This window comes from Callospermophilus lateralis, chromosome 1 (genome assembly GCF_048772815.1).
Source record: "Callospermophilus lateralis isolate mCalLat2 chromosome 1, mCalLat2.hap1, whole genome shotgun sequence".
NCBI classification, from domain to species: domain Eukaryota; kingdom Metazoa; phylum Chordata; class Mammalia; order Rodentia; family Sciuridae; genus Callospermophilus; species Callospermophilus lateralis.
In genome coordinates, this window is record NC_135305.1 from 199,456,225 (window position 1) to 199,480,094 (window position 23,870).

At 46.7% G+C, this 23,870-nt stretch overlaps 1 protein-coding gene across 3 annotated transcripts in view; it reads right to left on the reverse strand.

The window, feature by feature from the left end:
• Window positions 1–22,740, reverse strand: part of Dclk3 (doublecortin like kinase 3) — a 41,081-nt gene extending 18,341 nt beyond the window's left edge. For all 3 annotated transcript variants that reach the window (XM_076843379.2, XM_076843369.2, XM_076843385.2), the window contains exons 1-2: window positions 22,413–22,740; window positions 94–1,961 (exon numbers count right to left, since the gene is read on the reverse strand). In XM_076843379.2, coding sequence (XP_076699494.1) covers window positions 94–1,961; window positions 22,413–22,494 — 1,950 coding nt within the window. In that variant the 5' untranslated portion in view covers window positions 22,495–22,740. The remainder of the gene's footprint in view (window positions 1–93; window positions 1,962–22,412) is intronic.
• Between the last annotated feature and the right edge of the window lie 1,130 nt (window positions 22,741–23,870).

Below are 23,870 nucleotides of genomic sequence, written 5' to 3' on the forward strand. Positions count from 1 at the left end.
AAAGGTAATAGAATAGGAAGCAATTAATATTTATTTTTTAAAAATTCATTTAAAAAAACCAACTATCCCACAGCAGCAAAAAATGAGGCTTACCAGGAGGTTTTCCGGCTTGAGGTCCCGGTGGACGATGTTCTTGTCATGCAGGTGGACCAGGGCTTTACATAAGTCCATGATCATGAGGGCAGCATCAGGCTCCGGAAACTTCACACTTTCTATGATGGCATCAAAGAGGTCCCCTCCCTGCACATACTCCATGATCAGGTAGATTTCTGTTTCCGTTTCATAGACCTCATGCAATTTCACTATGTTGGGGTGAGAGAGGCTCTGGATGATTAAGATCTCGCTGTCAACTATGTCCTCCTTACCCTTGAGTTTGGACTTGTCAATAATCTTCATGGCATAGGCCTGCCTGGTCTCCCGGTGCCTGCACTCCTTCACCACGGCGAAATTCCCATCCCCGATGACCCGGCCCGTCTCGTAGTGCTTCTCCACGTGTGCTGCGATGATGCCCGCAGGTCGCAGCTTCCGGCCACTGGGCCGTTCTGGCTTGTTCTCTTCTGGCCTTGTCTTGGGCTCCTTCTCTACCCTACCAGGGGTCTCATCTCTGAGAGCCACCTTTCTCCCTCCCGATGCACCTGGCTTCTTCTCCCTCTCTGCCTCCTTCTCTTCCTCTCGGGTCCTGGGGACCTTCTCAGGGTCAGCCTGGGGCTCTCTCAGGAGCCAGCTACCCTGCTTGTTCTTGCCGACGTGCTTGGCATCTTTCTTCACATCCCTCTGCCCCTCCTCTGTGGCTGGTGCACTCTCCACCACGTCCTTCTTGGCCTTGGTTGACCCCTGATGGTGGCTCTCCTGATCCTCTGGGTCTCTGTCTGCTTTCTTGTCTGGGTTCTTGCCGGGTCTCCTCAGCTCCTGAGTGGGATTCCTGGGGCTGTTCCTGTGGCTGTCACCTCTCCACCCTTCCTCCCCGCCCACAGGGTTTGCCTCGGGAGACCTCCTGCAGCTTCTCGTCCTCACCAGCTTGTCCACGTCGTACTTTGGGCACTTGCCCATGTCCAGCTCGCTGGTCCCCAGGGACAGCCTCTCCCGCTCCAGGCTCTGCTGGATCTCCCTCTCTCGCTTGCACTTCTCACACCTGATGATCTCCCCGGAGGTCTTCTCGATCTCCACCCCCAGGTGCTTCTCCCCACTGCCATTCCTCTCTTCCAGAGTAGTTTCCCTGGGTGGCTTGCCACCCGCTTCAGACTCTTGTTTTCCCCTCGCCCACTTCTTCTGGGCCCTCACCTTGTCCTCCAGCACCAGCTCCTGGGGGCACTTCCCCTGGTGCCCAATGGCTGTCTTGCTCCGGGCAGCCTCACCGCTGCTCCCGGTCTCCCCACAGTGGTGACCCCCTTTCAGAGTCTTGCCATAAAGTCTGCTTCTTAGCCTTGGAGAAGGGACCCGGCTGTGCTGGGTCAATGTCAGGGTCCGGTTTTTGTTAGGATACAGCTCTTCTATAGCCACCTGAATGCTCTTCAATGTCAAGGGTTCTTTGCCCATGGCTATGAAAGCATCCCCTTCCCTGAAGAAATCAGAGACACTCCTGATTTCCCTGCCCTTCAGGTTAAACAGTTTTCTCACACGATCATTCTTCCACCTGGGAAAGCCCAAGGCTTCGGAGATGTCTGCTATGAGCTGCTCGAACGTCTGCACCGACCGCCTGTTGAGGAGCAGGGTGACCTTGCGGAGGGGCTGCCCGCCCAGCTTCACCACGGTCACCACCCTGGGCTTCAGTGGGCTGTTCTCAGCCTGGACTGAATGAAGACCATTCTGGGGGCTGAACATGGGCATGACAGAACCTCGAGCTCCCGGGAATGGTTTCTCTGGGTTTCCTCGGCCGGGAGGCAGCCAGGTGCCCTGCAGCCTTCGCTCTGTGATTTTCGAGCTTAAATATTTCAGAGAATGATCACATAGGCCTCGATGACCTGCATCAGAAAAAAGACAATTGCACATCAGTCGAGGTGGGTTCAATGAGCGCTCAGACTCCACCAGCCTTACTAAAGATTCTTATTCTACTATGATAGCTTATAAGTGTGGTCTCTGGGGGTCCCACTTGAAACAATGGAGTCCTTATATACCTTATGTCTCATCCCCAGTCTTCTCTATGAGAGACCAGCAATGCGGAATAGAGTTAGCACTGGGCTGCGGAGACTCCTACAGCCTCTTAGTGACCCACTCCCCAGAGTAGCCACACATTGAGGGCCTTCTAGAGGCAGGGGTTTGGCTCTATGCATACAACCCCAGCTTCCCCAAAATGAGTGGGCTTCAGGGACCTATGACTAAGACACTAGACCCAAGCAACAGGAACATCCTGGAAAATTATGGATGTTCATTATGGCAGATAACACCTGCCTCTTTGCAGTTTTCCCAGCTAGATTTTCAATTCACTCAGCTAAGGCAACAGGGGAAGTGGTTTTGGTCACAAGGTTTGAGCCAGACCCAGATTTTAATCCTGAAGTGGCCACTGACTACTATGTGAACCTGGGCAAATCACTTTTGTTTCAGTTGTTTCACCCATAAAGCAGGAACAATAACATCTTCCTCCCAGGATTTTGTGAAGTGTACGTAAGAAAATGATTATAGTTCCCTTAACGCTGTGCTTGACACACAATGAGGACACAGTAATTGCCAGTTATCAAGACATTCCTTAGAATCTTAATATCTATTGTGTATTACAATTTCATTTAACCAGTGACATTACTGATAAAGTAAAAGTCTATAGTGCACAGCCTTGCCTAGCATCATGAGAAATGCCAGAGCTGATGTGGTGGGCATTTCTTACTCTTAATTGGGATGATCTTGCATTAGACATTGGCGAAATAAAATTAAAGGAGGTTTTTCAATCCAAGTATAGAAATTTCCTTCTCCAGATGGTTTTTTTCCTCCACTTATTAAAATAAGAAAAGGAGTTGGGTGTGTAGTTCAATGGTAGAACACATGCTTTAGCATGTGCAAGACCCTGGGTTTGATCTCCAGTACTGGAAAAAGAGGGAGAGGAGAGAGAGAGAGAGAGAGAGAGAGAGAGAGAGAGAGAGAGAGAGAGAGAGAGAGAGGAACCAAGGTCTTATTAATGTTCAGAGATTAAATAATGAGAATTCACATGGATAAAATAAGATTTCAGATTTCCTGACCAATTGCACCCAGTCAGAATTAACTAGCAGAGGCAAAATTAGTTCAATTTCCCCAATTGCTATCCAGGTTCAGAAAAAGAAATCAGAAAACAGAATCTGTAATTTAATTAAACCCTGAGGGTTGGCTGAGAATTGTTAAAGTCATCCCAAAGGATCCATATTTCATACCTTGCATGTAGGAATCTGCCACATAGGTTTCCTTTAAAAAGAAGTTAAAAAGTAATTATTTGTAAGTATATTTGAGTCAACTATAGCAGAAACTCCAGTTGTGCCAAGATGGGCAGTTTGGCTCAGCATATTCACACAGAATGTTTTTTGTTTTTTAATTATAACATACAATCTGTTCGGGGATGATTTCCATCTACACACAGGTGTCAGATCAGATGACAAGATAGCGGCTGGTACTGATCTTCCCACATGCCACAAAGTTATGAGCTTAACAATCACATTTACGGTTAAAGGATTTATTTATGGACCTCTGTTATCTTTTTTTCTTCTCACAATCCTTCTAATGGCTCTGCCTGCATTGAGGAACTGAAAGAAGGTGACCTTCAAATACTTGTAAGCAAAGGGCTGAGGTTCTCATTCATCTTGCTTATGGTGTTTCACAAGGAGCAGGACCCTGAACACATATATGTTAAATTAAGCAAATGAGGTCCTAATTATTTTCTCTGAGACGACAGTGAAAGAGGAAAGTGTATTAGCCAATATCTCAGACTGGGGCTTTCCCAGCAGAGGAGGGGAGAGGATCAGGAAGCCCTAGGGATAGCCCACTAGATGAGGTCAGAGGAAGGAGGACACACCAGAAGAACTTGGAGACATCAAGAGGCAGATCAAGTGGAAGTTCCAGGAAAATGAGCAACCAAGGGCACTTGAAGGCCAGGATACAGACTCAGACATAGACACAGATACATAAACCCAGACCTAGGCATAGATGCCGACATTAAGTTGGGCCTTTAACACTAGATGAGGTGGAGGACCCCAGCAGAAGGGCTGAGGAACCATGGTATCGGACTGGTCAGGTTGTCCATGTGGACATTCAGGTTATGACAAATGAAGGTGAAACTCACAGTGGAGCAGAAAACTCTAGTAAGGTGGAGAAAGGCCCAAGCAGGCACTATAAGGCAGTGCCAAGGCAAGGGGGTACACTAGAACTCTCAACCGAGGAAGCGTGTTACAGGAGAGAAGAAAAGTAATAGCCCTGAAACAGACTGAAATGCCAATTTCTGAGCCCTGACTTCAAACTCTGCAGTCCCTAGAAAAAAAAAAGAATTCTCTATTCTAGGGAAGAAAAATGGGTGGGATCCTCAGGGAGGATCGAGGAGATTCAGGAAGCATCCAGGGAATATATTAGGGATGCTGGAGCTTTTAGCATAGAAAGGGGTTCAGGAAGTCCCCAGAGAAAGGTCTTGGTTGGGATTTCAGAGACATGAAGTGGTTACTCATAGAACAGGATGAGCATTGATGGGCCGTACAGATTGCACGGTGACTTAAAATGACAAAGACGCAAGCCATGGTGATCCTAAACATTGCCACTGAAGAGTCAGGGTACAGTGATGGATGGTCTGGTACCCACAGTTGGGATAGGAGGGAGAGGGGATGTGCTCTTGGGAAAAAACTAAGACACATTCAGCAGCCTCTCCCTCAAAACTTGCCTTGACCTGTTGTGGTCGGGAGAACAGCCTGACACTTCCCATCCCTGAACCAGGACAAGGCTCCACAAGGGCAACCATCATCCAAGGGCACAGTCAATTATAATGCACAGACAGAGAAGCTCAGCCTCTGCCACGCCAGCATCAGGCACCGTCAGTCCACAGCCCAGGCGTTCACAAGCTCACTCAGAAGTTGTACGGTCTGAGGCAAGAATGAGAACTCAGCCCCACATTTCCCAGCATAACTGGAACCTATAGCAATGGTGCTTCTGGTTCTATCTACATCCAGCTCCTGGGGAACAGCAGGAAAACAAAACCCATTTCAATCCTCTCTTCCACAGACTCACCTTCCTCCTTTAAAGTTCTTAGTCCAGAGCAAAGTGTTTTTCTTTACAAGTGAGAGGGGAAAAAAGATAAGGAGACTCTAAATGCCTGGTGCATCGGTAGCAAGAGCAAACCATGTGAGCTGGGGCATAGCCCTGGGCTCAGGCTCCAGGAACGTTCTCATCCCCAAGGACACTGTGCACCGAGGACTTCAGGCTCACCCCAGCAGCATTATTCTGGTACCTACCCCAATCAACCTGGCTAGAAAGCCAAAGGCCAACCAGCATCTATTCATCTCCAGCAATCTACTTGCAAAATCAATGAAACGGAGTCATATGAAATTGCCAGTAGGTCTATCAAGTTTGACCTACACAGATCAGAAATTTCAAAAGGCTCCTGCTAATCTAATAGAATACATACTCTGTCCCTACATCGATAATAAATTGTTTACAAAGCTACAAAAGGTAGAAAGAGCAAAAATTAAACATCCCAATCGCCAGCCCTCAGCCACCAAGCCAGCAGCTTCCCAGGAAGCTAGAGAGAGAGGGAGGGAGGGAGGGAGGGAGGGAGAAAGGAAGGGAGGGAGGGAGGAATGAATTTCCACAAGGAAATCTGCCAAGGTAGCACTTATTAAGAAAACTAATACAGGCAGGGAAGAGAAAAACATTTCTTCAGTTTGATAAAGCTTCATTTTAGAGTGGTACAAAGAACACTGAACGTGGAATCAGACTCTACGGCCCTACCAGGCTCTTATTATCTGGATGCCTCTAGGAATATTATATAATCTTTCCAAACTCAGTTTCCTCACCTGCCAAACAGAATTAATATCTCACTCATGCTGACCTAGATGGTCAACTTAGCCTATATAGGCACTCCACCCTGATTATTCCCCATCCACACACTCTAAAAGAAAATAGGACTCGTATCCTTGGGTTTTCCCCAAATCCATGTACATCTCAAGGTCATACAGAATGTGATGCTGAATGTGACTCAGACAGATGGATTTGCTGTTCATGGGGCAATTGAAATAGAAAGCCAATAGGAACAGGACAATAAGAAACACTCCAGCAAACCTAAGCACATAGCTTAGAGAGAAAGCGAGAGAGAGAGCAGCTTCCTGCTCACTGATCTGAGGCTGCCCTGACTGAGGTGGGAGCCAACAAACTCCAAGTGAATCAGCAAGGCCTAGTGGGGCTGGGTCCCATAAATCAAGTTTCCTACCTGCTACCACAGGTCAGATGAATTCGCATAACTAGACTCACTCCCCGTCACACCTAAAGGAGATGGAAAAAGTGACTACAAGTCACATTAATCCACTTTCTTGTCTAACCACCTATTATTACTTTCTTCCTTTATATGATTACTACTCTCCTAATCTTCATGTTTAGGAGAGTGAGACATTTGTAGAGAAGTACAAAGGCAAAGGGTTTGGGGCTTTTAGGGGCAATAAAAGTTAAACATACAGGGGAGACTAATGGAAGCTAAGAATTAAGTAAGACTTGCTATGGAGATTCCTCTCGGTGCCATGTCTGTGCTGATAAGAGGCTAGGGTCTTGTGTGATAGTTAAGAGTTTACCCTTCCTGCCACAAGAGAAGCCAGAGGGACAATTTAACAAAAAAGAAATTTATCCCTTGCTTTTAGGCAAAAAGGGAAGGAGCTTTTTCTGCCTCTGCTATTCCATAATTTACCTTCAACTCGAAATAATGTGTGGCAAAGTGGCCTATTTAGGGGTGGCATGTTTTGAACCCCTTTACTACCCAAAGCCACTCCTATGTCACCTGGGAGTTCTGTGGAAATGCAGAATTTCAGGCCCCACACCAGACATGACAGAATCAGATTCTGGGTTTTAACAAGACCAACCCCAGCAGCATGGTATGATGCACAGGAGTTCAAGCTGCAGTGCTATAGAATAGCTCTTGCTTTGCCCAAATGGTTAGCAGAAACAAAAGATGCAGTCCCCAACAGGAGGTATCATAAAGCCCTTGGACTAGTACATATTGACTTGGGTAGCCTTTTAAGTGTGGCAGCAAGACCCAATGAAATCCAAACAAGGACCCCAAGGTTGGCTTCGGCCCATGGTGGGTGTGCTGCAAACGGGCAGACAAGGGGGTAGTTGGAAAGACAAGGAGAGGTTTGTGCATAGGAAACTTCAGACCCCTGGGAAGGTATAACAGGCACAGCAGGCCACGACAAGAGGCACCAGCACTCCTGGATCCCAGAACAGCTGGTGTAAGCACCTCTGGAGCACAGGGAGAAGGATGGATGTGGAAAGAGCTGTTTCCAAAGCCTCTGTGAGGCTCTGGGGCTTGGCAGCCTCAGGAGAATCAGCAGAAGGTCATGAGCAACCTTGGGAAGACAGCAACAGCAGGAAGGCAGCCCTGAGGGACAGTGGGAGTAACAGGAGTGACAGGACAACTAGAGGAAGAACAGGAGATGCAAGCCATGCTGCACCTGAGCACAGGTGACATCCTACTCTGGGGACTCTGAGGACACTGGCAGAGGACCTGTGTGAGCAGAAGAGTCCAGTGAGATTTGCCAAGCTGGGCATTAATATTAACATGGCCTCATGTGCTCCCAGGGCTGGGGACACCTCAGACACGCCAGCCACCCTAATGATAACCTCGTCTCCACTTTCCCTCCAGCTGGCCAGTTTCCTGCGGATGGACTCTTCTTCTGCTTTCCATCCTTTCTTCACAGTCTGTGGGCTCTCCTTTCCTATCAGAGGCCTCTTCACCAGCAGCCTCTTCATGCCAACGTCTGGGAGCCTCTCCAATGCTCCTGCCCTATCCCTCACATTGTCCTTCTCAGGGACACCGGATGCTGGTTTGCTTAGACCAGAGCTCTCCCCAGGGACAGCTGATCTTTCCTTTTCACCCCTGGGTTTAATGTTTCCTCCCAGCACCCCAGCATCCCCAGGGCTGCACCACCCACTCAGTGAAATTCCGGGAGGGCAGGGATCCCTGGCAGGCTGCTGATTCCTGTGACCTGGATATTTAATCTCCGTTGTCTGTTGCAGCGAGATTCACAGTCACCTTGGGTTTGGGCCACATTTTGTTTTTCCAGGTGTTGTTCAGGGAGGCTCTTTGAGTGTGTTCAAGTGGAAGAGCGCCATAAAGTACACCCCACCTCGGGACTACTTTCCCTGCAGTTGCTCAGATGCTTCTAAGGCTTCCCAGTTTCCTTGTTCTGCCTGGTAATGGACCTCAAGGGCCTCCAACAGCCCACTCGTCTCCACTGGTCTGTGTCAACAGCACTTTCAAATGCCAGGGGCCCAACAGAGCTCTGTGGCATTCCCTGCATGCAAACGAGGCTGCAGAAATCATTAGAAAAGCAAGTTCCCTCAACTTCTTCTCAAGAGAGATGAAGCAATGAGTGTTGAGAGCCACAGCCGAAGGGGCCCAGCAAACTTCCAGCTGCCAGCTGATGATTGGCTCACAGCGGCCCCAGCAACTTCTAGCTGCCAACTGATTGGCTCCTCTGCAGTGATGCTCATTGGGCTGTTTCCCCGCCCTTTCAGACCACGGAGCTGCTCATTGGGGGACTTTTTTTGGCTCCACCCACGCAACCCAGCCAATCGGCCTCAAGTGCAGGAGGATTGTGGGAGGTGGAGAGGCTTGTGGGAAGCCGGTGGTGGCAGTTGGGCTCTGAGGGTTTTTCCTGAGGAGCTGTTTTGTTTGGCGTGTGGTTCTAAAAATAAAGTTTCTTTCTTTTGACAAGTGGCTCCTGAATTGTGCCCAGCCAGACTGCAGCAAAGGAGTCTGTCTCATTTCCACATCTTCACAACGCTTTGGTTTGGAGGGATTTTAAATGGACGTCAGGACACCTGGAATACCTGAACCGTCCGTCAGAGCCCATTCCTGAACACTGTCCCCTGCTGTGACCAGAGGTGTATCTGAAGAGCAGGTGGAGACTTCCCTACCCATTGCTGCTCAGGACAGAGGAGGCAAACCGCTTACAGTTTCTTTTAAAAAATTATTCTTTTTTAGGGGGTGGGGGGTACTGGGGATTAAACTTGGACACTTGAGCAATGAGCCACAATCCCAGCTTTATCTTGTATTTTATTTAGAGACAGGGTCTCAGTGAGTTGCTTTGCACCTTGTTTTTTGCTGAGGCTGGCTTTGAACTCCTGATCTTTCCTGCCTCAGCCTCCTGAGCCACTGGTATTACAGGTATGTGCCACTGCGCCCAGCTAAAAAGTTATTCCTAAAGAATTTTGATTCCCCGATGAGACAGCCTTCATGGACAACATATAATTAGATAACAAGCAAGCCAAATAATTCTAAGAAATGTTTCCAAAAAACATACAGCTTTCATTCAAACACTGGGGTGGTTTACATAAAATAATAATAAGGAAATATCATGAATAATTTCAAGCCAATAAGTAAGACAAATGAAATGAATTCCATGAAAGACCCATATTATCAAAGTTCACTCAAGAAAAAATAAATAACTTAAATAGTTCCACTGTGCTGTCAATTTAGGTACCACCCCACAGAGGAGAACTTGCCATAAATATTCAGTAAATGATTGTTTACACGATCAAATCCACTTGCTGGTAAAAAAAAGTCTCACAAGCAGCTTATGTTGAAATACAAATCCTTTGTAAACAAAAGCAGTATCATGAATCCAATCTAAGACACGTGAGTTGGATGCAAAGACTGTGTGGGTGCAAATCTTTGCACACTGGAACTGAAAACACATCTCCCATCACTCCCAACTAACAGAGAACAACTATAGACCAGAGAAAGAAAGCAATTATCCACAGGTCACACAGCTACTTAGTAAGAACTAAAACGATCTTCCACAGATCCTGAATCTTTTTGAACGATGACACTGACAAGTTCAGAGTGTCCCTTGTAACCCTGGAATAAAGCAAAACTCATGGCATCCTCCCAAAGAAATGGAGTGGGTCTCACACTCATCCTCAGCCATCAACACCTAAGCAAAGCAGCTTCGTTTAGCTCTGCCCTAGTTGTTAAGCCAGCCAGCATCCCAATTAGGCAAAATACAGTCACGCAATATTCCTACAGATGGCAAAAAACAGGTGGGTTTTTCCCTGATATCCCTGCAGACAGGATCATCTAAAAAGACAAGTCCCCAAAGTCTATTAAGATTCCAAACAAAGGAGAATGATGTTGGCATAAAGTAGATTAAGATGCAAACTTTTCCTCCAGCTGGGACTTCAGCCTGGGCTTGGTGTTCTTCTAGTTTAGAATAAGAAAGGCATGGTGCCAACACCCTGATGGCAGCAGGCATCCATCAGGCATCTTGAGGTGGCAGCAGCAGTCCCAACACCCCCCTGAGGGGCAAGGGGCCCTCGCCCACATCACTGCTGGAAGAGCACTCTGCCGTCCTCAGGGCCGGGGGAGCCTGCCGGGTCACCGCCAGCCCAGCCTCCCAGATGGCTGTAAATAACACCAAGGTGACAGGCATCCCGTCTCCTACACAGGGTCAGCACTCTCCACACTGGTGAAATCCCATTGACAACAGTGTCACCGGGGCAAGCCTGCTCCTCTGCTGAGAAGCCAGCCCCAGTGGGGACAAATGAACAGGTTCCTTCAAACAGCCCAACTCTGCAACTAAGCCTTTAGAGAGCATCATGGCCAAGTGCTTTAACAGAGGCTCTCGGAGCCTTGGTAGAAGGAAACCTTGGCAGCTTCTGGTGTCTCCAGGGGCCTGTGGGTTGAACTTCTTCAGGAGCCCTTACAATGCCATTTCTTGGCTTTGGGCAAAATATCTATAATTTGCAAGAATTGACTCTACTAAACGGGTCTTGCTTGGCAAGATTCCAAACACAAAGACCTAGTGCCAGGCATGTGGCAGGCTGGCAATGAACAGGTGTCACATGGAAGAACCCAATGAACGCATAGTAGGGTGGATGCAAACAGCCCACTAGTGGAGTCCAGAACCACCAGAATGGACTGGCTGAGCCAAGCAGCCCTGGAGCCAGGGTTTCTCATCTCTCTCTGACCCCAAATTTATCTAAAGCTACTGAGACATCAACTTTTTGCAGGCCCAGAAGACTGTCATGGATGCTGATGGTGCCCACCCAGATCCAAGCAGGTGTCCCCAGCGGAGGCCCCACATCCTTGCTGGGCTCCCCCCTCTGACCACCTGGCCTTCAAGCTCTCTTCTTCTGAGGGGTCTTCCCCAAATGTCACCTGCGAAATCATCCACATCTTAGGTTCTGATTCTAACCCCAAATTATGAAAATCCTTTAAATTTTAAAACAAGAATAAGCATTGGCTATTTTGTGGCATTTTTAGAATTCCAGAATAGAAGGTATTCCTTCTCTTCCACTTCATTAAAAAAAAAAAAAAAAAAAAAGGTAGAATTACCCAAACTATTTCCCTCACACACATCCTTACTGCTTTCCTTCAGATTGGCCAGGGATCTCAAATCACTCAAGCATTTGCATGATGTTTAACCTCTGTCTCCCCAGTCCCCCAGTTCCGTACTAATACCATTAATTAAAATGACTATGCCTACCACAGTGGCATGTAGTAGGCGCTCATTAAAAACATATGGAGAAGTGCCTAGCTAGTTCATGGTAATTATCAGTGATTTCCCCAGTATCTAATTTTGTAGCTTTTACACTAAAAAACTGATACTGTCAAGGGTAGGAAAAGAATCATAAGAACATTTAAGGAAAAAGAATTTCTTATGCTATAAAAGGATATGACAATTACTGGCTGCACTTTTAGCAGATCCTAGCTAATTGTAGGTTAAAAAAGCACAGTGACAAACTCCAGACATAGACAGCCAGCTAGCCAGGAGCTTTTCAGAGTTTCTAAGTTACTCAAAGCAGCATGGAAAATAGAAAACTTTATTTATTTCCCTGAAACAAGCAGATATTTGAAGCTCAACTCCCTCCTCTCAATTAAAAAAAAAAAAAAAAAAAAAAAAAAAAAACTCTGTCATGTATGTTTTTCTTTGGTTCCTAACATGCTTACTTAAAAAAACACATATATTGTTAGTGGCACTGTGAACATGCTGGGGGCAAGATAAAGAGATACCAGTTTTAGCTGGCATGGTGGCACATGCCTGTAATCCCAGTGATTTAAGAGGCTGAGGCATGAGAATCATAAATTCAAGGCCAGCCTCAGCGACTCAGCAAAGCCGTAAGCAACTTCGTGGGACTCTGTCTCAAAATTAAAAATGAGCCAGGCATGGTGGTGCAGCTTGGGAGGCTGAGGCAGGAGGACCGAGAGCTCAAAGCCAGCCTCAGCAATGACAAGGCACTAAGCTACTTGGTGAGACTCTGTCTCTAAATAAAATACCAAAAAAAAAGTGCTGGGGATGTGGCTCAGTGGTTAAGCACCCCTGGTTCAATTCTCCTTCCCTCAACACTAACACTCCATTTTCCTCTCTAAGAACACAGCTTCACCTGGGCACCTACCTTGTACCCTGATGAAGAAAGTGCAGGTAACTAAACATAAAGAGAACTGGACAGCCACTACCATCTTTATAATGTTGACAAAGCATTTGGGAGGGAAAAGTAGATAACTAAGAAATGTTCCCAGACCCTGGGAACCCTAGGGTCTGTCAACTGGTTCTCATATTCTTTGTTCCCCTTTGTTGCTTATGGTGAATGTTTTCCTTTCACACTACAGAACATCTTTGGAAAATACCAACTTTGAAACCTGTAAAACATGGTTGGTTATACTGTCCTTGTAGAAAATGATCCATTCATTGGAACTCTAAGTTAATACAATGACATTAAAGAAAAAGCTTGAAAAGCCTTCATTTCCCAAAGCTGACATAAGTGGTGGCACCCCAAAGCATTATATGCTTACACCACTGAACCCGGGAACTTCCCCATAAATCCAATTACTGGGAAGTTCTGCAACACTTGCGCATCAATTGACCCCAAATTCCAAAGAGAGAAAGGGGCTCTAATCTAGCACACTTGACTTCTTATTCTTTTTTCTTTTTAAATGAATAAGTCCAGTGATTTGGGTTTTACATGGCACACAGGTAAGACCCTGATCTGGGATGTGGTGTCCTTTCATTTACTTTTATGTTAACCAGTCAGACCTGCCAGGCTCAGCTGTCAACATCAATGAGAAGGCGGCTGCCTCTGACATTGTCTCTTATTATCCAGATTCCAAAGATAAAGAGGTTACTACTGACAAGTGCCAACTGTCTAAGGAGAAGACTTTGACGTTCAGGCTAGTGAAGTCTCTAACCTGAGACATTTACAGGAGGTTTTAAATGTGTGGGAGATTATGAACACAAACTGTTTGTTTTCATGGTTCCTATATAATCCTGTATTTGGTCAGTGGGGACAAGATCCAGTGATTCCTACCAAATGCCCGATTCCTTTGTGGGCCTTTTCTTTATTTTCCTCCCTCCCTCCATGAATTTATTTCAATTCCAGGACATACCTTTTATATATTCTAAGCTACCTGGAAAGGCAATTAGAGCTCATAGACTATCATGACATCGTTTCAAGTGTTTTTACTTCAAGATGGAGTTGGAAAGTGGTCAGTTACAAGACAAAAATTTTTGATTATATACATTTATATTACTTAAATATTAATTTTCTATAGATTTTGGAAGGCTTACACACACACACACACACACACACACACACACACACACACACAAGCTTTTCTATGTAACTGCAATAAGTTGAAAAGTCACAGGAAAAACTAAAAAAAAAATTACAAGGTCAACCTATTGAAAATTCCTAGGAATAACTTTTACAAGAAATATGCAGGATCAACATAAGGAAGACTACTAAACTGTGAGAGAAACTAGAAAAGCCACGGAAATGATTGTCCATTCTAGAATGTGAAGTCCTGACATGTTAAAACCACTTGTTTAACAATATACAGTTCCTCCCTATTGTAATTTGTGGGTTCCACGCAATTTCAGTACTAATGCAATTTTTGAAGGAGAACAAGGAGATGAGTAATGAATAATGAAGGTCGTAAAATATATTAAAGAACTACAATTACAGTGTCTCAGTCCTTGCACAAGAACTCAAGGAAAAAGAAATACTGTAGGCCCAAAATAGATACAACATCACATAACAATTTAATGTATAATAAAAGATGATCACAAACCAAGCAGGAAGGTCAGAATAATTTTTATTCAATATTGAAACAATTAGTTAATAAATTGGAAATGAAATGAATGTGGACTTTCATCTCACTAATAATACCAAAATTACTGCTGGCTGAACTAAGAGCATAAATTTTACTTTTATAATATTTATCAAACAACAGAAGAAGGAAGGAGTTTAGAAATGGTTAGCATTAACAGAGATCACAGGTAGAAGCTCCCAGAGCTCTTATGGATCAGTCCAGAATGTAGGGTGAGCTGACATAAGTGGTGGCACCCCAAAAGGGCAGTATTGAGGCTACGTGTCAGGTAGGTCGGTACCTCAACTGAAAAAAAAATGCCAAAAAGTTCAAGGGCCAAGTTTCTTGCTTATGAATTCAGTGTGCACTGAGCAGCCCTCCCGTGTCAGATTCTCCCTATGAAACATGCAGCCTCAATCCCCCATCCAAAATATGCAGCCACTGAACAGACAGGGAGGGTGCTCTGGATCTTACCTGCCTTGCGTGAGAAATGACACGTAGCACCTCCACCCACCATCTGCTGGATGGAGATGGTCACATGACCTCAACCAACCCAGAAGCACCTTAGGTTGGATTCTCCCCAAAGCTGAGCCTGAAACAAAGATTTGAGTCCACCTGGGGGATTGAACCCCAGAAGCACTGAAAGAGTCACAACAATGATGTGAGCCAGCAGCTCACTGCTGTGGGCAACCTGGGCTCAGTTCTGCTGGGAATCTCCAGGGAGGCTGGGTAGCACATGCCTCAGTGTGCCTGGCAGTCCCACCAGAGGAGCAAGGAAACTGATATTTATCTACTCGTCCCTTCTGGTAGCACTGGAGGATGGCTCCAAGGTGTATTAACTGCCCAGCACTTCCTGCATGCACCAAAAATGGGCCAATCCCGCCTCTGCAACCAGAGAAGGCCCTCAACAGTATTGCAATGGCTTGCAGCGGGAAACATCAGAACAAGAAAGGTGAGAGGGGTCAGGAACCATGGACAGGGACTGACAGCATCTGCTAAAGAATGTGAGTAATGGGTATCTGGCAAGATCAACAGTCTTTGCCATCGATGTAGAGACGCAAGCTCCAGGCAACTCTGGCTGCAGCCATCTGAAACCAAACAACATCTTAAAGAAACTGTACAACTAGCCTCATTGAACCCATCCCTGGAAGAGAAGCTCTTAAAATCACAGCTGTTACTGCTAGGAGATCTGTTCCTCCAACCAACCCTGAGATCCAAATGTGCTTCTTTTAGGGTATCCTGCAGCAGCTTACAGGTGGAAACTGCTGTTAAGCAAAAATGCTCCCCTAGTTGGGGATAAGAAGACATAGTGCTGCCTTCATGGAGCATGTGGTCTCTGGGGGTGACAGACATTCACTTGATCACAAAACTTTAATCACAAGTTCCAAAGAGATTTGAGAAGAAGAGGTCATATGTCTCCCCAGAGGCCTCAGTGGCTTATGAAGATGACCCCTGTGCCAAGACCAAGAGAGCATAGAAGTTCATCACAAGTGGGAACAGGAGAGTAAAAGCCACTCGGGCAGCTTGTGCCTCATCACTTCCATCAGTAAGTGCATTAGGTTAATCATTTACAGAGAGGAAACACTGTTAGATTTTTAACTATTTAATACTGAAAATGTAATGAACACAAGATTTCACTCTAGAAAATTGCATGAATTTATCTTGTTTGCAAATTGTGTGTGTATGTGCATGTGTGCGTGTGTGTGTGTGTGTGTGTGCATGTGTCTTCGTGTTCTCTGCCTTCCACTTCCCCAAAGTGTGAAGTTTCCATTGTCCTCGTTATGTAATTATCTAGAGATCACTGAACCCGTGCCGTGTCACTCCTTGGAGAATTTTAAGCATCTCTGTCTAAAAGAACAGGCTGGAAAGTGAGCTCTTGAACACTGAGGGCAGATAACTCATCTCACGTTATAAGCATGGCAGCTTGTATCTCACAAGCATCTGCAATTCTTATAATTATTTTTTTTCACTTTCCTGAAACAAGTAAAAGACAAAAAAAAATAGTGCTTAATTGGGCAAAATGTGTCCAGAACCTACTCCAGCAGATCAGAAGAAACAGGCACCAGAGAGAAGTTAATAAAGCTGCTCAATTCATCCTAATGATCACTAATTCAATGTTCCATAGAGGAACTATAGACACCGCACAGTGCGACAGTTTATCAAAAACTGGTTCAGGAAAGCTCATGTCAGTTCAAGACAGGATGATGGAAATGGCCTGAGAGGATTGTGGTCTTGCTCTGTTTTGTCCTTGCTGGGCACACCTGTAGTCTTCATCCTAATTACTGGCATATCACCCTAGACCCCCATGACAAAGAGTCACCCTGACTCTTCTTCCCTTCCATCATCTTCCATATGCAGCCTACCTCCAAGACCCATGGCTTCCTCAGGGTCTGTTGGGATAACTAGCCAGGGCATAGAAAGATTCGTTCCTGGTGGTGACATAAGAAGGACTTAAAGAAGTGATAACATGGTCAAAGGGAAGGAAAATTGGCCACTTCCCTTGTCTCCAAACTTTAGGTAGGTCTTGTGATTTGGATATGTGGTATCCCCCAAAAGCTCATGTTTGAGACAACACAAGAACATTCAGAGGTGAAATGATTAGATCACCAGAGTTGTAACCTAATCATTGGATTAATCCACTGATGTGGATTAACTGGATGGTAACTGCAGACAGGTAGGGTGTGGCTGGAGGAAGGAGGTCACTGGAGGTGTGCTTTGGGGGTACAAATTTTGTCCCTAGTGAACAGAGCTTGCTCTCCTGTGCCCCCCCCTCCCTCCCTCTCTCTCTCTCTCTCTCTCTCTCTCTCTCTCTCCGTCCTGGTTGCGGTGTCCTGAGCCGCTTTCCTGCAGAACATTGGGCCCTTCTACCATCATGTTCTGCCTCACCTTAGATCCAGAGCTACAGAGTCGGCTGTCTATAGACTGACACTTCTGAAACCATAAACCAAAATAACCTTTTCCTCCTCTACGTTGTTCTTGTCAGGTCTTTTGGTCTTAGTGACACAAAGCTGACTGAAACAGTGGGGAATCAAAGCAGAGCGACCTTGATTGTAAAGTAAAGGAATGCACTCATAAAACATCTGAAGAAATCCATCTGCACAGTGGGCACACAACCTATGCTCTATATTCCCACTGCTTGAAGAAGCAGCCTGGCCCTCCACGTTGTCTCGGCCGGCAGCCCCCAAGGAACACATGAGTAATCAAAGGCCCAAACCTTCTCCCTCTCTGTTGAGTCCTTCAGATTCTTTCTTTGGGATCAGTAAACAGAATGCTGGAGCTAATGCTACTATATATTTGAATTACCTTGTAATAAAAATAATTTAAGCTAATACTAGGCATCAACAAGTTTCTTCTTTCTTTTTTCCTTCCTTCCTTCCTTCCTTCCTTCCTTCCTTCCTTCCTTCCTTCCTTCCTTTATTTCTTTCTTTCTGAAACCCAAAGATTACTTCCATTTGAGAAACTGGCTTCAGGCAAATGTGGAAAGCAATGATGTTCTCTGAACTTCCCATCCATCTCCTCTCCACCCATCACCAATTCCAAGGCCCCTCACAATTTTAGTTCTGGCCAATGGAGTGTGGAAATAAACAACAATGCATTCATTCCAGAGGAGGCAGATGGAAGACAGCAACTGTCCCACTCTTTTCTGGCACTGGTGACTACACAGGCCATATATTCCAGGTTGTGAAATGTCAAACTGGGGCCTTCTACTCACCTGTGAGAGACACATACTGTGAGTGAGAAGTAATCTTTCCTAGGTTAAGCTACTAAGATGATGAATTCAATTTGTTACTGCAGCAGAGCTTAGCCTATCCTGACCAATCCAGCTTCAGGAACTAAGCCCTCTCCCCCCCAAGCCCTTCCCACAACACCTCATATCCCAGGAATTTTAATTCAATGACAGGAACACATCAAGCTGTTCCACAGCACCCTACTTTGCACATGCTGTTCCTTAACCCTAGAATGAAACTCCCCAGATACTTCTGCCCTCCTTCTCTACTCCAGTCATAGTAATTCATCTTTTAAAACCCAGTCCAGATATAATTACTACCAGGAAAATTCCCCCCATTTTCCCTCACTTTTTAACCAGCCTCTCCATCATCCATGAATTCTACAGAATGCTTACCTCATCGTGTCATAATTACACTTTTCAATGCCTGACCCCACTCCACCCCACCACACTGTGATAGGCCTAGTGGTTTATACACCTCTACCTCCTCAGGCTCAGCATGCAAAAGTGGGCACCATTTGGCCAGAAAGAACTTCGTACCAGGACATAGAAAAAAAGTTGAATTCTTCCTGGTCCTTCAGGCATCTGAAGGAAGTTGAATTAGATCCATTACCTGCCAGGGACAACATCTTACTCAAGGACAGAAATTCTCAGCTGTCTCCAACCCAGCTCTAGGAAAGACCTGCCCAGGAGACCTGAACTTTCTATCTCTCCCCAGACACAGGGTTGTTCAAGGGATTCAGATTACCTGGGAAGGAAAGACTGGCCTAAGGCCCTGTGCTCAAAATGTGGTCCCCAAATGAGCAACAACTACAAGATTTAGAAGCCACTGAGAAAAGCATGATCTCACTCCCAGGCCTTCTAAATCAGAATTGCACGTTAACAGGATCCCCAGATGATTCAAAGGCCCATAAGTATTTGAAGAGTACAGGCCCAAGGTAGCTGAATGGAACCTCTTCAGCCTAAAAGTTCACTTTAATTATAACATTTTCCTCCTTTGTAATATCAGATAAGTGCTTCATATTGCAAAATCTTAAACAAGCTCACTTTACCAATAAGAAAATTTAGTGGCTGGATTACATGGCTTTCCAATGTCAGACCCAGGATCTGAGGGCCATTTTTGATGGAGTCAAGAGCCCTAAATGGATAACCACACATTATAAAGCATCCTGATGTTTGCAAATTTCTGTGACACTTAGACTTCAAGACCAGTCCAGGAACTCTTAGAGACATTCACGGGCCCCTCACGCAGGCTCTGACCTGGTGTTTATTTCAATTCTCTCACTTACTACCTACATCTTAATGCCTCTACATATACCACTGTCCCCAAGAGACTGCCAGTTGTCCCCAGGTAAAGATTTTATAAGCTTGCTCAATAACTGTTTGATGAGTCAATGAAAATATTTCCTCTTTGAACATCAAACAACACACAGCTGGACAACTGTTATTAAATAAAGAAAGGTGAAGACACGGAGGTTCCCAGAGAAGTTCAAGGACTTGCCCCAAGTCACTCACAGGCCTCAGATCTCTGGGAATGGAACCCAACACCCCTCCCCGACTGCTAGTACAAATGTCTTCTTCCCATTTTTCCACTTTCCCTGGATTTCCCTTTTCTGACCTATATTACCAGGCAGTTAACAAAAGCATCCTTTTCAAAGAACGCCCCCACATATGCATCTTTAAAGGGGGCTCTGCTCTACCACCAGATGGGCCAAATTTAGACATTAACAGGCAACCACCACAGGAAAAGGTGGGGAAACTCAGGATTATCAGAGACAATGGGCCCCTGGACCCAAAGAAAAGAAACTCCATCAAGCAAAAACCTCCAACTAAAGCTGCCCACCTCAGCTACAGTGACCGCACCGTCAAGACAGGGTGTCCCTGGGAGCCCTGGAAGCCAGGCTGGTAGAGATCTGCCCACCCTCCCTGACAAGACACCACCACCCCACAGCAGTCTGTGCTACTGTGGCTTCACTGGCTAAGACAGCCCTTTTCCTTCTCTTCATTGGCTTTAGAAAGATGCAAAGGCATTTTCCCAGCTGGTCCAGAGAAAAGCACAACATCTGCCTGAAATATTCAAATATCCAGGAACATATGGAAAGGAAAATTTCCCTTGAACTGGGGAAAAGGAGGATAAGAAAAACCTAGAACTGAGATCTTGGGACTGTTGAACTACTCTCCATTTGGCTTTCGTTTTTCTGAGCATTCAAAGTGCCTCCCAGAATGCTAAGTACTATGTGCACAGTTAGAGGCACACTGATAAGGGCTCCTGGTACTGAGCCCCTATTCGCCAACTCGGTGCCTGGACACAGGGGTCCACCCACCCAGAGGGGAACACCTTTTGTGAATTCAGGCAAAGGCAACCTACAGACAAGCCCAGGTCACCAGTTACTTGAGTGAGAAGGGTCCATGTTTCTGTTTGGGTTCCTTAGAATCAGATCCTGAGTAAGACTTCCTCTGAAAGTATACTAAGAGGTATTCCTAGGCAAAAGGGTAGGGGAATGAAGAAGTGAGTTGAAGAAAGAGAAGCATGCCAGGCAAAGACTCAAAGATTCGTGGAAGTCAATTTGATGTGACTCCACAGAAAATCTCTGAAAACAGGAGATGTCATGCCTCAGAGTGTCCCAGTGAAGGACCTTGAAGCTGAACTATGAATACTCATCACCTATCCGTCATTGGTTAGGGATTGCCCCCAGAGGAGTTATAAATTTCCAAACACTCTCTGCTCTCAGTTCCCCAAAACAAAGCAGGTTCCTGTAGCCCAAGTCATCCTCCAACAAAGAAATGGAGGGTCCTGAAAGTTGAGAGTAAAAGTACTCAGGGCATCCAAGTGCACAAAGATTGCAAAGCTCTCCCTGAAAGGACATGGATTACCAGGTGTGGTGGGCACATGCCTGTAATCCCAGCTACTTAAGAGGTTGAGGCAGTAGGATCACAAGTTGAAGGACACCCTTGGCAAGTTAGCCAGTGAGGGGGGTCTCAAAATTTCAAGGAAAGGAAAAAAAAGGAGGGGGTTGGTAGGGATGTAGCTCAATGGTAGCGTGCTCCTGGGTTCAAGCCCTGGTACAAGGGGGAGGGGAAATAAGCCTCAAAGAACTTTCAAATATCAAGGAAAAAGTTACCGTGCATTTTTTCAGAAACGGCTTTCTGCTTTTTTCTATTTTTTTCTCCAGGGAAGCGTTTCCTGGCACCACTCAAAGCTATCCAAATATTAAACTGAAATGCTTTTCTCAAGTTGGGCTATCAGCCAAACCCAATATTCTTTTCGGTCTCCCTGGGGCCCCTGTTTTTTTGCTACCTTGCCTAAGGGTAAGCCCTAATGTTTGCTATTCTAGATGCCTCATTCAGTGTGATCACTAGCTCAGCATTAACCCAGCAGATCACCTCTGCAAGCAGTAGCACAGACCAATTTCATGGCTCCTGACATAATCCCCAAAGTGCAGGGTCACCTAGTGCCAAGATATTTCATGAGAGCCAGAGATGAAGGTGGGACCCAGCTCCAATTTGACAACTGTCTTCTCAGATATACATCAAGAAAAGGAAAGGAAACGGGATCCACTGGGAGGGGGTAAGGTGGAGAGATGACTAACTGTCAGGAATGAATAATAACCTAGTTCCCTCCACAACTTCTCCTCACCCCCCCCCAACACCCAAGCAGGCGGATACTCTGAAAAGGTGTCCCCAAACGCCTCTGCCCAGCACTTACTAGTCTTCTCCCTTCCTCACCACACTTCGCCCCCAGAGCCAGACGTGGAAGAAAGCGTAAATGTGGACCTATATTTGAAATTAATTAAAGAGATACTTCACGAGCCTACTTTTTTTTTTTTTCCTGTTAATTTTCCAAATGCTCTGCCTGTAGTCTTTTTCCTAATCGCCTTTCATTTCTGTTGTGTCTCTTCATCTGTTCTACCGAGAGTTTTCTTTCCTTTAGACGGGTCAGAGTTTGGGAGACCAGATTCAAGTTCCAGTTCTATCACTATCAAGTGACACAATCTTAGGCAAAGTAGGAGTTCTGGGAGCCTCCGTTTTCCCAGAGAAGAAATGAAGCTAATGCCCCCTTCTTGACAGGTGTGTGGAAAGGATGAAATGAGGTGAACTTTAGGTAAAGTGCCTGCACACTGAGATGCTCAATAAACGTCAGTCCCCTCCCAGGCGCCTTCTCTCTTTCTGCAACCCTGTGACACCCCACAGGATGCCCAGAACGTTTTCCACGAAGGGCCATCTGGCTGCCAGAGGAGTGGAAACCAGCTTTGGACAGCGTTACCCCTCTAGCAAGCGAGTTCCAGGTGGTGTAGACACACGCAAGCGCATACACAGACACACATACACGCTTTGGGCAACCTGCGGGGTCTGGCTCTGCTGCCCCATCCCGCACCCAGCTTGGTCCAGAGATAAGGTGATTTAAGTCTTCCCATGCCCGCCAAGGCGGCGCCCAGACCCGGCGGCACTTACCAGGGGCAGGCCGCACTGGGCAGCTGGGGGCCGGCCGGGCCGGGGGCGGCGGCGGGCGCGGGGCGGGCGTGGCAGCCGGCATGGCGCGGCAGCGGAGGGCTCCGGGCGAGCCTGGCTCAGAGGTGGCCACGCGGGACGAGGCTCGACGGCCGAGCGGACGCGGGAAGGCAGGGAGCAGCGAGGTGCAGCAGCAACGAGCCGGCGCTGGCGTTCCTTCTCTCGCTCCCGCCGCCCGCCCAGCGTCGCGCCCGGCGACAGCCACCGGGAACGTCTCCGGGGGCGCGGGGCTTAGCAACCGCGCACAGCCGCAGCCGCCCTCCCAGCGCTGGCTGGGTTGTGCGCGCAGCGCCTGGCCCAGGAGGCCGGGCGGAGCCGGGCTTTGAACTTAAGCTCACATCCCGGGTTGGACCTGTGAGCTCCCAAAGGCGGCCCCAGGGGACCCCTCAGAGGCCCCGCCCCGCCCCGCCCCGCCCCGCGGAGTGCAGCCCTCCCTCCTTCCGGTCGCAGTTCCAGCTGGACCTGGCAGGACCAGGTTTTGATCATACACACTACCCTCATTTTCTATGGACTGCAGTTCAAAAGTCGTCCTGAGACCTCTGCAATTCTTGCCCCTCCCCGCCATGAGGGTGTCAGACTTTCCGCAACATCCCCCCCCCCCCACCCGGTTCTATCTAGCTACCGCACACATCGCTAGACTCCAAGGCAGCCCAACTACACCATCCTTCTTGGCACCAATATTCCAAGTGCCTACTCCCTGCTGTCAGAAACAAGTTGCAGAATGTTCCTCCAGCTTCGTGGCTTCTTGGTACCACCTGAGGCTGCTCATTGGCTCCTTGAGTTGTTGTGATTGTTGTGAAATGGTCCCTTCTCAGCACTCCATACCTATTTCAGAGAGTTGCAATTGTCCCAGGAGTTGCACAGTCCCAGGCCCTGTCTAGGAGGGATGTTGAATGCACAGAAACTGTACCCACTACCCACCTCTCAACAGGTCTCGGACTGACATGAGTCATGATTATAGATTAGTCTTGCTTTGTTCAATCAGGTGACAGAGCAGCCTTGTCTGATGTTGTTGTTCTGAGAAAGTGTTTATGCTCCACAGAACATCAAGGCAGAGATGATAGCATCAGAATGACTCCCAGATTTCAGGAGCTGTCTTTCTCTTTATCACACCTAACAAGAAGTCTAGAAGACTGTCACATGTTTGTTCAGCTGCTGGTGGGTAGGACCTAATATCTTTCCAGGCTTTAAGCTGTCTTTTATGACTGCTCTAAGGTCATAAAAGAGCTGCAACAACCCCAGGAAACCACTCTGAGAACTGGAACTCCTAGTTCTTTCTGGTTTGTTGGCCAGACAACTCCAAATCATCATCAAGGACCATTTTCAGCAATCCAGTTCCCCAACAGTGAACAAAATCACAAATGTCCTGCCTTCAGGTCATCGTCCTCCTATTGATAAGAG